The following is a 14400-nucleotide window of genomic DNA, read 5'->3' as shown; positions in this document are numbered from 1 at the left end:
AAATTGAATAAATTTATCAATTTATAAATTTATATGCTTACAAAAGTGATAAATCTACCGTTTTGCAGTGTAAAACAGACTTTTTCGAGTGTGTTAACGGGGGAAAGTGACTTTATTGTGGACAAGTTCTTTCTAACCCGTACAAAAATATGGCTACGAATAACAAGAGAAATGTGAAAAATCAAAGAAGGTGATGACATTAGAGAATAAAATTGAGTTATTAGACAAAATTTCTAATGGTGAAAGTGTCTCCTCAGTGGCAAAACATTATAAAATCAATGAGTCGACGGTACGATCAATGAAAAAATCCGCCGTAGTGTCCGTGAAAATGCGCTAATTGCTTCAAAAATTTGCTCTAACTCGTGATGTTCAATTAGAAAAAATGGAAAACGCTTTAAATTTGTGGATAGAAGACCGAACTCAAAATAAAATTCCGTTAAGTTCACTCATCATTCGTGAAAATGCAAAACTCCTTTATCAACACTTTAGCGAAACTAGTGATAACACTGGCGGGATAAGTTTTTTTTTGCTAGCAAAGGCGCTGGTTTGAAAGCTTTGTTTGAAATTTCTAATAAATATTACATTTAATATTAAAGTGTTTTTTATTTTCATTTCGATGCCTTATGCTTGCATTTCACTATGTACTGTCTATGTACATAGTGATATTATGAAGGTACATATAATACATACATAGACAAAATTTTAGACCAGTTTTTCTTATATATTTCATACTTTAGAACAGAACCCCTTTATTACTATGGGAGCAATAACTCAGTATTCGCGACATTTCTCAGGAACGTAACCCCCGCGAATAGCGGGGGTTTACTGTATCTGTTTGAGTGCTTCTTGGTATGAGACATTTTCTCTACCCTGTACTTTAGAATTTTCTTACCTATTTTCTCTGATTCACAAGTTTTACAATATGAAGGACATTGTGGTGTTGCAGCAGTGCATTCAGATTGGGAGTTGTCTTTTGTTCACACAGGGAACAAAGAGAGATTCCATGACATGCTGTTTGGCAGTGTCCATAATTCTAGCATTTGAAGCATTTAAACTATTTGGAATATATGGATGGATCTTACAAGACAAGTAGACAGCTTTAAATGATGCAGAAAGATTTGGAGTACTGAAGGTAAGAATAATGTTCCTTGTAAGGGTAAGAACACCATCTTGTTTGGTCATTATTCTTTTAACAATGATGACACTTTGTGCTTTAAGTTTTTCAGTAATTTCTTCCTGGAGAACATTAAGGAAGTTCCATTCTGAAATTATCCCTTTAGAGGTGTTTAAAGTTCTTTGTATTATAGAAATGGAAAGGCTTCCAAAAGATGTTTGCTTCAGTAGCTGCTTAGAATGACTAGGATGAGATGTTTCCACAGGGAGATCTCCTGAGTGAAGTTGTTTTACTATTTCAGGAGTACCTGCTACAGTCGATAGAGTGATAAAGGTCATAATTAATTTTGAACAGTCACACCCACATAACATTCATTGCTGCAGAACTAATTTACATGCTGTTATGCAGGTTTTTCTCATGACTGTAATTCTAAGATGAAAATATTTGTAAATACAGATGCAGTGATCAATATGATCTAACTTTTTTGAGCAGCGTAATTATTTTAAAGTTTAAAAAACTACAGGCAAGATATATGTATCTACTGTTATTCCTGTAATTAACCAAAGGCATAACATGCAATTCATTGCAGATGTTAGGAGGATCATATCAAACATATAAATTACAGTTTAATTGAATATTTCTCACCATGTAAATACTGATGCAGCTGTGGAATAGAAGTGTTCTGAACTCTAGACCTGAAAATGAAACCCAAAGCAGGTTCAAAACATTGTCACAACTTAGGAATTAACGGGATCAATTTTGTAATTAGAACACAAAAGTAATAAATGAAGAATTTTCTTTGATAACTATGTGGTGAGAAGTGTTTGAGTTAATTTATTTCTGGAAGAAATTTTATAATCAAGTAACACTTGCAATACTTACCAATATTGTAAACTTGCCTGTTTCCAACTCCGCTTTCAAGGGATCACTAGTTGGGTCAAACCTAAAAAGTCCTTCTCTTCGTCTTATAACCTAAAAAAACAATTAAAATTTTTTTGAATCTTTATTACATTATTCATAAATGACTAATATTCCATTTGATTTATCAAGGCAATAGTTTCAACTTGCATTCCATGGAACAAAAGTCCTACAGATTCTAATGTGTTCCAAAAATAAGTTTATTATTAATTTTGTAATTGATTTGTGTGTATATATATATATATATATATATATAAAGAATTATTAGAAAAAGTAAATCAATCCAATAATAATACCATCAGGGATCTAAGAAAATGCAAAAAAAAAAAAAATATATATATATATATATATATATATAAAATCGCTTTTTACCGAAAATCTAGATGACTTCACCTGGGGCCAACCACCCAGAATGAAGGCAAAAAACGACAAAAAGTTCTCTGTTTCTGTGATGATCAATATATGCTAAATAATTTAAATCTAATTTAAATCTAAACCAAATATAAACCATTAAGGCCAAATATAAATCGAATATAAATAAATCGAATGGTGATAAAAGTTAAGAAAATTTAGAAATATTGGAATCAAAGGGATAAGTAAAATATAAATGTAAGCATATATTAATCATCGTTGACCCGACAGAGAACGTAATTTAATGATTAAAATAAGATTAAATATATAATACATACTACATATTGACCGTATCTAGGACATAATGTAATAGTCATCAAAATAATATGTGGTGCCCCCTGTGTGATGGATACGGTAAAAATAAATAAATTAATTAACGCATAGAGAAACATGCAGATAGTAAGAAGAAAAACTAAAGGAGTAGGAATAATAGAACCTGAACTCCAAAAAGGCGAAAAATAGTGGTATAGATAAGAAATAGTATCTCCTATGTCCTCGGATTGCCCTAATAATTTCGGAAAAATAAAAATAAAGAGTGTAGGACAGCTTAAAGACATTACAAGATATAAGTTGTGGCTCGGGTATGCCCAGGATCGCAAACCCGTTCCTATAGTAGGACCCTGAGCTGAATTTGCATGTTATCTCATCGTGAAATTAAATTTAAATGAAATTAACTATATATAAAAAAAAAAATATATATATATAATATATATATATATAAAAAATATATATATATAAATATATAATATATATATATAAAAAAAAAAAAATTATGTCTTACTTGCCCCTATATGCATCCAAATCATGCTACAATTAATACGAATTCGCATATATTCTGTAAAATGAATAACGTCATATATATGATCACTTGTCGTACTTGCAATGTTAAATATATTGGTGAAACTAGCAATAAACTAAATATTAGAATGAACCTTCATCGTTCCGATATTAAAACTTATAATAACAAATCCAGTAAGAAAACAGGTAATCTGGAACATGATATTGAATTCAGACATTTTCAAAAACATACTTTTGGTAATATTTCATTTCAATACTTAACGTAATTAATAACACAAATGAAAGATTATTGCAAGAAGAAATTAGCATGTTACAATATAAAACACTATATCCATACGGTCTAAATAATAAATTTAATCAAAAATATATGACAAAGAATTTAAAAGATATGTGTTTATAATATGTTTCAAATTGCCAAACTTCGTAAATATAATCGCAATAGGAAATATAGTAAATCCAACACATATAATAGCAACCGAGAACATCTAGGAGACTTCATAGATTTATTCAAAATGTGGGACACTGATCCTATAAATATTAGAAAAATACATAACACTTTTCTGTATTAAACTTAGTGTACTCAAAGCACTAAATAGAAAAACCAATGATTACGTCTTTAAATCTTCTCACCTATTGGACATTATATTAGACATTGTCAAATTCAGATTTCATATTTTGAATGTTAGCAAAGCAGCCAGAAAACTCTATCCTCATCTTATACTTTCAAAATAAATTAATGGATGATTTAGATATACATAAAACTATGAATTTGCGTAATGACTTGCTGCCTATTAATAACTTACATATTAATATTAGATTTAGATATTCTAGACCATTTGGTCTTAAAGCATGTAACTATAAAACAATAGCTACAAACCTTCACAATATTAACATCGGACAGGATACATGTATTTGCCACAAATCCTCATTTCATAGATACGTGGATCCTAACCATAATCACATTATAACCGGCAATTTAGATATAATCCCATATCCCGAACTTAGAAATATTTTATCACTGGGTTTTAAATTTCGACCTAATCTACCTATTAATAAATCTAACTTTAAAAAATTGTTATATCTAGATTTACTTAAATACTGCATAAGATCAGCATACAACCATAACATACCGGTTGAAGCATACCATATGTGGTTATTTACAATGCTTAATATCATATCTAGCAAATATAATCAATTAAAATTCATACAGGATAATCTATATAATACCAAATTAATAAATAGGCAGCTCAAAGATATACATGAACATTTTGTAATTACTCCTGTTGATAAAGCTGCTTGCAATTATGCAATCATATGTAAATCATATTATATAGAAATTTTAAAAAATGAACTACAGTCTAGCCATACATATAAACGGATAACATCTTCCTCTAATATTATAATCAAAAAATTAATTGCATTACATAAAAATTTAAGTTAAAGTATAATAACCTAAAATATCCATTTATATATGGCATTCCCAAATTTCATAAAACACCGATTGCTTTTAGATTCATAACATCATGTAGAGATAGTTATGCTAAATTTCCTGGAAAAATGCTAGAAAAGTTACTTAAAATTATTTTAAATAACTTAAATAAAACTATAATAATAAATAATAACTTACCTATTATAAATGCTATAAAAAATAACAACATTCATCAAATACAAACATTTGACTTTAACAGTCTATTTACGAGCATTAATCTTGATAACTTAAAAGTCGTTCTCCAGAAACTATATTTAGAAAATAAAAATGCTATAAAGGTTGATTTAACCTATTGGGATTCTCTAATAAAATTATGCATCTTTAATAATTATGTATATGATGGAACATTGTTATACTTACAAGTGACTGGTACCCCTATGGGAAGTCCAGCATCAAGCATAATAGCAAACCTTTATCTACATTATACAGAAAGAGAATCCCAAGATAACCTACTTATATACAGATACGTAGATGATATATGTGTTTTTAATTGTCCACATTTCGTCCAGGACTACAGTAAATTATATCCAGTAGAACTTGTACTGGAAAAAACTAATAGTTCCGATACTATAGCAAATTACTTGGATCTTCATATAGAAATATTCAATAATAATAAAATAGACGTAAACGTATATAATAAAAGAGATGCATTTAATTTTAACGTAGTTAGCCTTACAAATTGGAGATCTAATATATCAAAATCAGTGCATGCTAATATAATTTTATCGCAATGTCTAAGGATTGCTTATATCTGCAATAGTAATAAAAATTGTTCAGTGGGCTTAACAGCGTTGTACAACAAGTTGATCAATAATAATTTCCCTATCGCTTACCTGAAATATCATTTCAGGAAAGCTATAAGCATAATTAATTTTAAAAATTTGTTTTCTGAACCTATTGTTTCAATATAATTTGCAATATAATTTTCATATTTAGTGCCATGTATATTTTTACATAGGATACACTTTGCATTCTTGGTGTCTTATGGCGTAGAAAACTTGTACCCATCGGCTTGCAAACTACAGTGTATTATTATTATTATTTTTTTTATATATAGTTAATTTCATTTAAATTTAATTTCACGCTGAGATAACATGCAAATTCAGCTCAGGGTCCCTACTATAGGAACGGGTTTGCGATCCTTAAAGACATTACAAGATATAAGTTGTGGCATACCGAGCCACAACTTATATCTTGTAATGTCTTTAAGCTGTCCTACACCCTTTATTTTTATTTCTCCGAAATTATTAGGGCAATCCGAGGACGTAGGAGATACTATTTCTTATCTATACCACTATTTTTCGCCTTTTTGGAGTTCAGGTTCTATTATTCCTACTCCTTTAGTTTTTCTTCTTACTATCTGCATGTTTCTCTATGCGTTAATTTATTTATTTATTTATTTTTACCGTATCCATCACATAGGGGGCACCACATATTATTTTGATGACTATTACATTATGTCCTAGATACGGTCAATATGTAGTATGTACAAAGGGTACTAGGAAAGTTTTGCAATATGACGCAACAATGAATCACAGGAAGCTGCTTGTTGCTGCATGTTGAGACATGTTCATACGTGCATAGTAGCCGCCATGCCAAGTCGATGGGCTCAGTTATTCATTAGTATAGTGTATAGTGTATAGTGTGTTCGTGTCTGACGGCACCAGGGGTTTCCCCCATCTCCGCGTTGCTTTCATTGTAGGTGTACCAGTTCACTGGGAAGGCCAGAGATTTAAAAGTGTATGGATTTTGTAAGTGTAGTGTTGTGTTTTGTTGTTCTTCTGGCCATTTAGCCGCTAGACCCCTGCTGGGGCCCAACGTTGTCCACACTATGCCTCGTGGAGGCAGACCAGGTACCGAGTAATTTTACGTTTTCACTCTGGCAGGTCCTGCCACCTAATTTCCTGAGATTTCAGTGGCAAGGACCTAAAAAAAAAAAATAAATAAATAAAAATAAAAAAAAAATAATAATAATAAATAAAAAATAAATAAATAAATAAAAAAAAATAAAAATAAAAAAAAAATAAATAAAAAAAATAAAAATAAATAAATAAAATAAAATAAAAAATATAAATAAATAAAATAATTTAATAGTATTGGGAAGTAGTCGCTGAAAGGTAGACTGAATGGGGTTTTCGTATGCATTTGGAATTTTGACAATTTTTTTTTTTTTTTTTTTTTAATTTTGACATCCGCTAGTGTTTAGGCAGAGTAGGGGGGAGACTGAAGACAGGTGGGGGAAAGCCAGAAATATGGAGCCAATAGGGAAGGTGACCCCAGGTCAGAGATTTAAATTTAGACTATGTGGGGTTACACTGTGAAAGTGAACAGAGTAGGAAGAGACTGAAGGCTAGGGGGGAGGAAATAGGATGTAAGGGGTCGATAGAGGAGGTGACCCCTGTGGTCAGTGGGGCAGGCCCATGTCCCACTAGGAGGAAAAGGAGGGAGAGGAGGGGAAGAGACAGTGAAACCATCTCCTTCCCTCCCCAGGGAAGTGGAAAGAAAGTACCGTGCAAGAGAGCACAGGTATAGCCTGTTGCACTGGCAGCAGAGCTGCAATGAGGTCAAGTCCATGGTAGGTCTTCTATTTGAGTTCTACTTCTTCTAAAAAGATGTCAACTTCTAGGATTGTAGGTCATTCCTGGGACAAGTCCTGTCTTTGCAGTTCAGGTTGTTGAGGTTGTGTTTGCAGTCTATCATCAAGTTTTTCGGTTTTAATCTTCTTTCATTTAAAGAGGAGAAATGCTGGTTGGTGATTAGTTTTGTCTTTGCGTTGTCATGGTTGAGTGGCATTTCTTCTTTTTCTCAGTGAATGGCAATTTGTACCCTTCTTCTCGCGAAGAGGTCCTGGGCGAATCGTGACAATGCTTTATAATCCTCTTCGGTTTCAAGGAGGAGAAATTCTTGTCCTCTTGGAAGATATCTCACTTTTGCAATTAGAATACATCTTAGGTCTTCATATATGGGACAGTCAAACATAAGATGGTTCCAGTCTTCTATTTCTCCACAAGTGCAATTTGGGTTGTCTGTGAGTCTGAAGCCAGCGAGCTTTGCAGTGAGAGTGTAAAGTGCTTGCGATGGCATCGTGGTCACGAAATGAGATAAGGACAGTTTTGCGGTATAATTTCGTGCGTGGTTTAACCATAGACCAGTGCTTAGAAGAAATGACTCTTGCACTAGATGATGATTGTCCACATCGTACAACGATATTCAGGTGGTATAGAGAATTCCAAAGGGGAAATTTCACTCTGGAGAATTCTGAGAGGCCGGGAAGGCCACGAACGTCAGTTACGGAGGAAAACGTTACTGCTGTAAGGAAAATGCTTGACGAAAACAGGCGAGTGACCTACCAACAGATAGAGGATACTTTGGGCCTAAATGCACCAGCAATTCGTTCGATTCTGCAAGATCATTTGCACATGAACAAACTTTGTTCTCTCTGGGTGCCGCATCAACTGACTGAAGAGCAGATGACACGACGTGTGACTTGGTGCCGGGAGATGTTAAAAAAGTTTGATAAGGGACAATCTCGGTATGTGAACTACATCGTGACAGGTGACGAGACTTGGCTGTACTATTACAATCTGCCGACCAAGGCTCAAAACAAAGTTTGGGTCTTTGATGATGACGACACACCCGTAATTGTCAGAAAATCCCGATCTGTAAAGAAGAAAATGATAGCTGTATTTTTCAAATCGAGTGGAATTGTGGAACGTGTCGTTTTGGACACGCAGAAGACAGTCACAGCTAAGTGGTATACTGAACAATGCCTGCCTAAAGTCATTGGATCTATGAAGAACCTGCGGCCAAAGTCAAGAATGGACACCTGGTACCTCCATCACGATAATGCTGCAGCTCACCGCGCCAAAGCCTGCACCGAATATTTGACCACGACAGGACTGAAACTTCTCGAGCACCCTCCCTACAGACCAGACCTTGCTCCCTGCGACTTTGCACTGTTCCCGCATGTGAAAATGAAGCTAAAAGGGAGGCGGTTTTCCAGTGATGAGGACCTTCTACGGGCTTGGGACAACGAGTGTGCTTTACTCCCTAGTGAAACTTGGCAGAACTGGTTTAAAGATTGGTTTCTGAGGATGGAGAGGTGTATTGAATGTAGAGGAAATTATTTTGAAAAAACTAAATAAACAAAGCTGTATTGCAAAACTTTCCTAGTACCCTTTGTATTATATATTTAATCTTATTTTAATCATTAAATTACGTTCTCTGTCGGGTCAACGATGATTAATATATGCTTACATTTATATTTTACTTATCCCTTTGATTCCAATATTTCTAAATTTTCTTAACTTTTATCACCATTCGATTTATTTATATTCGATTTATATTTGGCCTTTAATGGTTTATATTTGGTTTAGATTTAAATTAGATTTAAATTATTTAGCATATATTGATCATCACAGAAACAGAGAACTTTTTGTCGTTTTTTGCCTTCATTCTGGGTGGTTGGCCCCAGGTGAAGTCATCTAGATTTTCGGTAAAAAGCGATAATATATATATATATATATATATATTTTTTTTTTTTTTTTTTTTTTTTTTGCATTTTCTTAGATCCCTGATGGTATTATTATTGGATTGATTTAGTTTTTCTAATAATTCTTTATATTATCATTAACATTATGGGTGTATTGCATGATTGCTTGCAACTACATTGACTCATAAATATTAGTTACAGTTATTGTCGTTTTAATTTTCTTTCTTTACTTTTTTATCAATATTTAAATATATATATATATATATATATATACACAGGAAACCTTTCAGTTTGCACTTCTGCTCATATTTCACCCATCATGCCAGGTGCTCATTAATTTGCAAAAATTAACTTTGATTGTCAGTTAGTTGGGCATATTCATCCACAAAAATAATGTCAAATTATTTTAACAACATCGAAGCTTGTCATACATATCTATATCAATGTTATTTAGTCAATGTCAGCACCTGTTATTTGCTTTCTCAGATAATTTTACTGGTAACAACCAAACACCAATAACTGAATGAGTTTGACAAAATTTTATTTGGTATTACAATGTCTGATATTAGATTTGATATTACAGGTCTTAAAAGGGCTGTATCACACTGGACAATGTGAAAATCAGCAAAACAAACTAAATGTCACTTAGAATTGGTTTTATTTTAAAAAGGTAAAATCATAGATATGATTTAATATGACCATCAGATAGTAATATGACCATCCTCCCCCACTCTGTAACAGCAAATATGACTTGCAGGTGGCCATGTGAATGATGAAAAAGATTTCAGATGATTTTTTCCCATGTTTAACTTTTATTTGTATATGAAAGATATTCCCTGGAGCCAATGGTCAAAATCTAGAATACTGTGAGAGGCATGTTTTCCTGCTACTAAAGGGAGTATGGCATCTAACTTTCATTGCTGACAACTGTGCACCAGTGATTTCGGGTGCACTAAATTAATTTACACAAAACTACATTTCAGATACCTCTAATTCTATTTTTTTTTTTTTTTTTTTTTTTTTTATTATTACTCCAAAACAGCCGAAGCCTTACAGAGGAGGAATTTGACCGTAGAAATATAGAATCCTTCTATTTACAATCTATACACAATGTCAGGTATCAATATACAATTTCAAATATACAAAGTCAATTTACAACATATACAATGCATATCATGCGTTACAGACCATTTGCATTTTAGCAAAGCTGTGGTAACAGAGAAATTAGTATTTCTAAGCATTATGTTGTTTTCTTTTCTTGATTGTTCACATTAATTAGTTGAATTAATTGCTTTGTGTTATTAATCTTAATTGTTATACCAAAATTTTTTTTTTTTTTTTATACAATTGTTATTACTTAACTTAGTTCCTTGAAGAAAAAGTAAACAAAAAAAAAAAAAAAAAAAAAAGGATTTTTTTTTTTTTTACTTTTTTCCTTTTCTTTTTTTTTTTTTTTTTTTTTTTTGTTAAGGCTAGGTATACCTTTCTTTATAGTATTATTATTGTTGTTATTATTAAATTAATCATTTATTTTTATTCTCTATTAGTTTGATTGAAAAACCTTTGTAGTTCTTTTTTGATATTAATGTTTTCATATAGTATATCAATGTTGGAGTCGTTCAGCAGTTTTACAGTTCTGTTGAAGTAGTGGAATCTGAGTTGATCAGTTCTGAATGGCTCTTGTGCCAGCATATTTTGTCTTCTCAAGACTCTTGGAGGACAGCTGAAGTTGATGAGGTAGAGCAGCTCGGGGGGGCATCGAGCTTGCCAGCCACTAGATGCATTAGGAATTTGCAGTCTGCCGCAGCTCTCCTTTGGTAGAGTGGTACAATCCCAAAGTGAATGCACCATTCATTGTAGGATTTTGTGTTCAATTCCAACCTAGATTTGTACACCAGGAATCTGACTATGGATTTCTGAATACGTTCCAGTTGTTTTATAAGAATTTTGGTGTGAGGATTCCAGATTTGAGAGGCATATTCTAGAATTGGGTTGATGATCATTATGCAAGCTGTTTTTATGAGCTGTACATTAGTGAAATCAAAGCAGATTCTTTTAACCAGTCCAAGGGATTTGGAGGCCTTAGCTGTAGTTTTATTTACATGTGTGTTGAAGTTTCCCTTCTCAGAAAACCATACTCCCAAATCTGAGACCTCATGTATTCTCGATAGCTCATGATTATTAGCTTTATAGGGATAAATAATCTTGTGTTTTTTATGATAGTCTGTGACAGACATGGTGCAGCATTTGTTTAAGTTTAGTGTTAGACCATTGTTTGTGATCCATCGGGTGATGGTGTCTAGTCCAATTTCCAGTGATTCACAGTCTTGAGTTGTTTTGATGGTTTTGTATATTTTCAAGTCGTCTGCATAGGAGAGCACTTTGATGTCAACATGTTGCATACAATCCTGTATGTCATTAATATATACAGCAAAGAGTAGTGGCCCCAGAGGAGAACCCTGAGGGACTCCCCTTTGTATATGGAAAGTGGAGGAGTATCTTCCTTCAAAATTAACTCTGCTTTTCCTGTTTTCAAGAAAGTTAGACATAAGTGATAAGGCATTACTTAACAGACCTGTGTTCTTTAATTTGAGGCAAAGCAACTTATGTGGTACTGAATCAAAGGCTTTCTGTAGATCAAGGTATATAATGTCTACCTGATTGTTATTGTCAAGGCTAAGTTTTATGTCATGTTCAATGGAGAGAAGGTTAGTCACAGTTGATCTGCCCATTAGGAAGCCATGATGAATGTGGCTGAATTTATTTTTCATGAAGGAGCAGAGTTGAGAGTAAAGCAGGTTCTCAATGATCTTGCTTAGGGGATTAGATTTGTGTATGGGTCGATAAGAGGAAGGTGTGTCTTTAGCCCCCTTTTTAAAAAGAGGCGTGATTGTGGTTTCCTTTAATATACTAGGGAGTGATCCCTTATTGAAAATGGCCTTGATCAGATGTATAAGTTGTTGTTGCAATACAACAAAGCAGTGTTTCCAGAGTGCCATGGGGAAACTGCCAGTCTTTGTGTCATAACTTAATTTAAATTTGTTGATGGTATTCAGTAACATCTCTGCATTGACTTCAAATTGTGTCAGGGTATCACTGAAATATGATGAGGGAGAGGTGTTGTCAAGCTTACTGCTGTGATCAGCTTTTTCAGTATATAATTCACTGTAGAAATTTGCAAATTGATCTGATTGAATGTTCTCCATTTTGTTCATGTTTTTTTGTTTTTTATAACCCATTTTCCAATGCTTCCAGAATGGACCCATATCATGCCTGTTTAGCATTGCATTTTGTAGGTTAGCTAAGTGATTTTGGTAGGCCAAATTGATACTGTTTTTTATTTGCCTTCTTAGATTGGAGAACTGAGTGTAAATGTCATGTCTCTGGGTGTTTTTGAAATTTATGAACATTTGTTGTTTTTTCCTGAGTAATTGAATAATTTCTTTTGTGAACCACATAGGAAATTTATTAGTGTTTGCCTTTGCATGGCTCATGGGTGTGTAGTTTTTGATAATTAGGTATAAGTTATTGTACAGCATATCCAGAATTATATCTGGGTCTTGACTCCTAAATAATGGTTGCCAGTTGACATTTAAGATTTCATTTCTTATTTTGTCCCAGGGGGCTCTCCTAAAATTGAAGGAGCATTCTCTGACTTCATTTCTGATATATTTGGTCTTGATATCAAACTCAAGCAATAAGGCTAGATGATCCGAGTGGAAGTAATTGGGGGTATAGTTGATATTTAAGTCAAAATTTGTGAAGACCAGGTCAAGGAGTTTCTCTTTTCTAGTGGGGAGTTTGCATTTTTGCTTCAGGTTGAGTCTGAAAAACATATCTTTCAGAAACTGCAATAGGTGGCTGTTTTTATTGTAATGTTCTTCCTTGCCCAGTCCATGCTCAAAGTGAGTGTTGAAGTCACCTAGCACTATTGTTCTGACATCACTCCTGGAGGAGATAAGAATGGGTTCAAGTATCTTCTCAAGTTTTTTTAAGGTGTTCATTTTAACAGGCGGTGGTAGGTAGATTCCTACCAATTGCACCGTTATATTGCCAACTTTGGCTTTGATGTAAATGCCCTCAATATCTTCTAGGTATATGATGTCAGAGATGATAATTTTATGGTGCAGTAAGCATATTACTCCTCCCCCTTTCTTGTTTTCCCTATCTCTTCTGATAATTTGAAAGTTTGAGGGCCAAATTTCAGAGTCTAAGATGTCAGGGGTTAGCCAGGTTTCTGTGAGGACCCAGATATCAAATTCAGCTTGGCTAACCTCTATTTTAAATTTGTTAAGCTTCTCAATTATGCTTCTGCAATTTTGATAGTATATATTTATGAAGACACTGTTGTCTTTGTCTCTGCCATGAGCATTATTGTTCATTGACTGCTATCTAGTGTGGTTGCTTTCAGCCTTTCCAGGCCCATAATTTTTATAGTTGGTGTTGTCTGTGATAGGCCTGTAGATCTTATGTTTCTGCTGCTTGGTCACTTGGTGGCACCGCTCTTGCCTCCTTGTGGTGGGGCCAGAAACCTGGGAATTGGAAGTTACACTCCCAGGTTAAAAAAAAAAAAAAAAACAGGAGTAGTGAAGACACTACTTCCCAAGGAACTTCAGAGAAGATCCCATTAAATTGAACTGTTGAAGATCCTGAAAATACTGCCAAAAAAGCAAAAGACAGATAGTTCAAAACCAGCACCAATGCCCTTATTCCTAATCATTTTCTCCACTGGAGAAGAGACATTAGGAAAGAAATCCCCATTTTTTACCCAAAAAATCTTGGAAGGACTAGCCGGTACACCAAAAATGGTCAAGCGACTCCGATCTGGGGATTTGTTAGTTGAAATGTCCAGTACCAGACAATCAGAAAAGTTACTGAATGTGTTGTTGTTGTTTTTGGTTTTTAGGAGCATTAGCAACTAAGGCCATATTGCTCCGGTGATAGGCGGCGGTCATTCCCTGACCTTTCCGCATCCTCCGTATTTGGGGGGCACGGGCTCGAACCCCGGTCTAATTAAGAAGCGTGTGCTATGCACTGCTGCTCCTGCCCACCTGGCTACGGAGCCGCTACTGAATGTGTCGAACTTTGGTTTGATACATTCAGTAACTAACTAGTAGTGGTCACCTCCCACAACACCTTAAACTCTTTGCGGGGAGTAATCTCCAAGTGGGATCTCTT

General features: G+C 33.8%; 1 protein-coding gene across 4 annotated transcripts in view; it reads right to left on the bottom strand.

Moving 5' to 3' along the window:
• Nucleotides 1-14400, bottom strand: part of LOC150089389 (tyrosine-protein phosphatase non-receptor type 9-like) — a 316237-nt gene that overhangs the window by 216882 nt on the left and 84955 nt on the right. For all 4 annotated transcript variants that reach the window (XM_090389348.1, XM_090389328.1, XM_090389331.1 and 1 more), the window contains exon 3: nucleotides 1997-2086. In XM_090389348.1, coding sequence (XP_090245474.1) covers nucleotides 1997-2086 — 90 coding nt within the window. The remainder of the gene's footprint in view (nucleotides 1-1996; nucleotides 2087-14400) is intronic.

This window comes from Mastigoproctus giganteus, chromosome 2 (genome assembly GCF_048544385.1).
Source record: "Mastigoproctus giganteus isolate SK-2022 chromosome 2, ASM4854438v1, whole genome shotgun sequence".
Classification (NCBI taxonomy): Eukaryota; Metazoa; Arthropoda; class Arachnida; order Uropygi; family Thelyphonidae; genus Mastigoproctus; species Mastigoproctus giganteus.
Note: the sequence above shows the minus strand (reverse complement) of the source record. Positions and strands in the feature narration are given on the sequence as shown.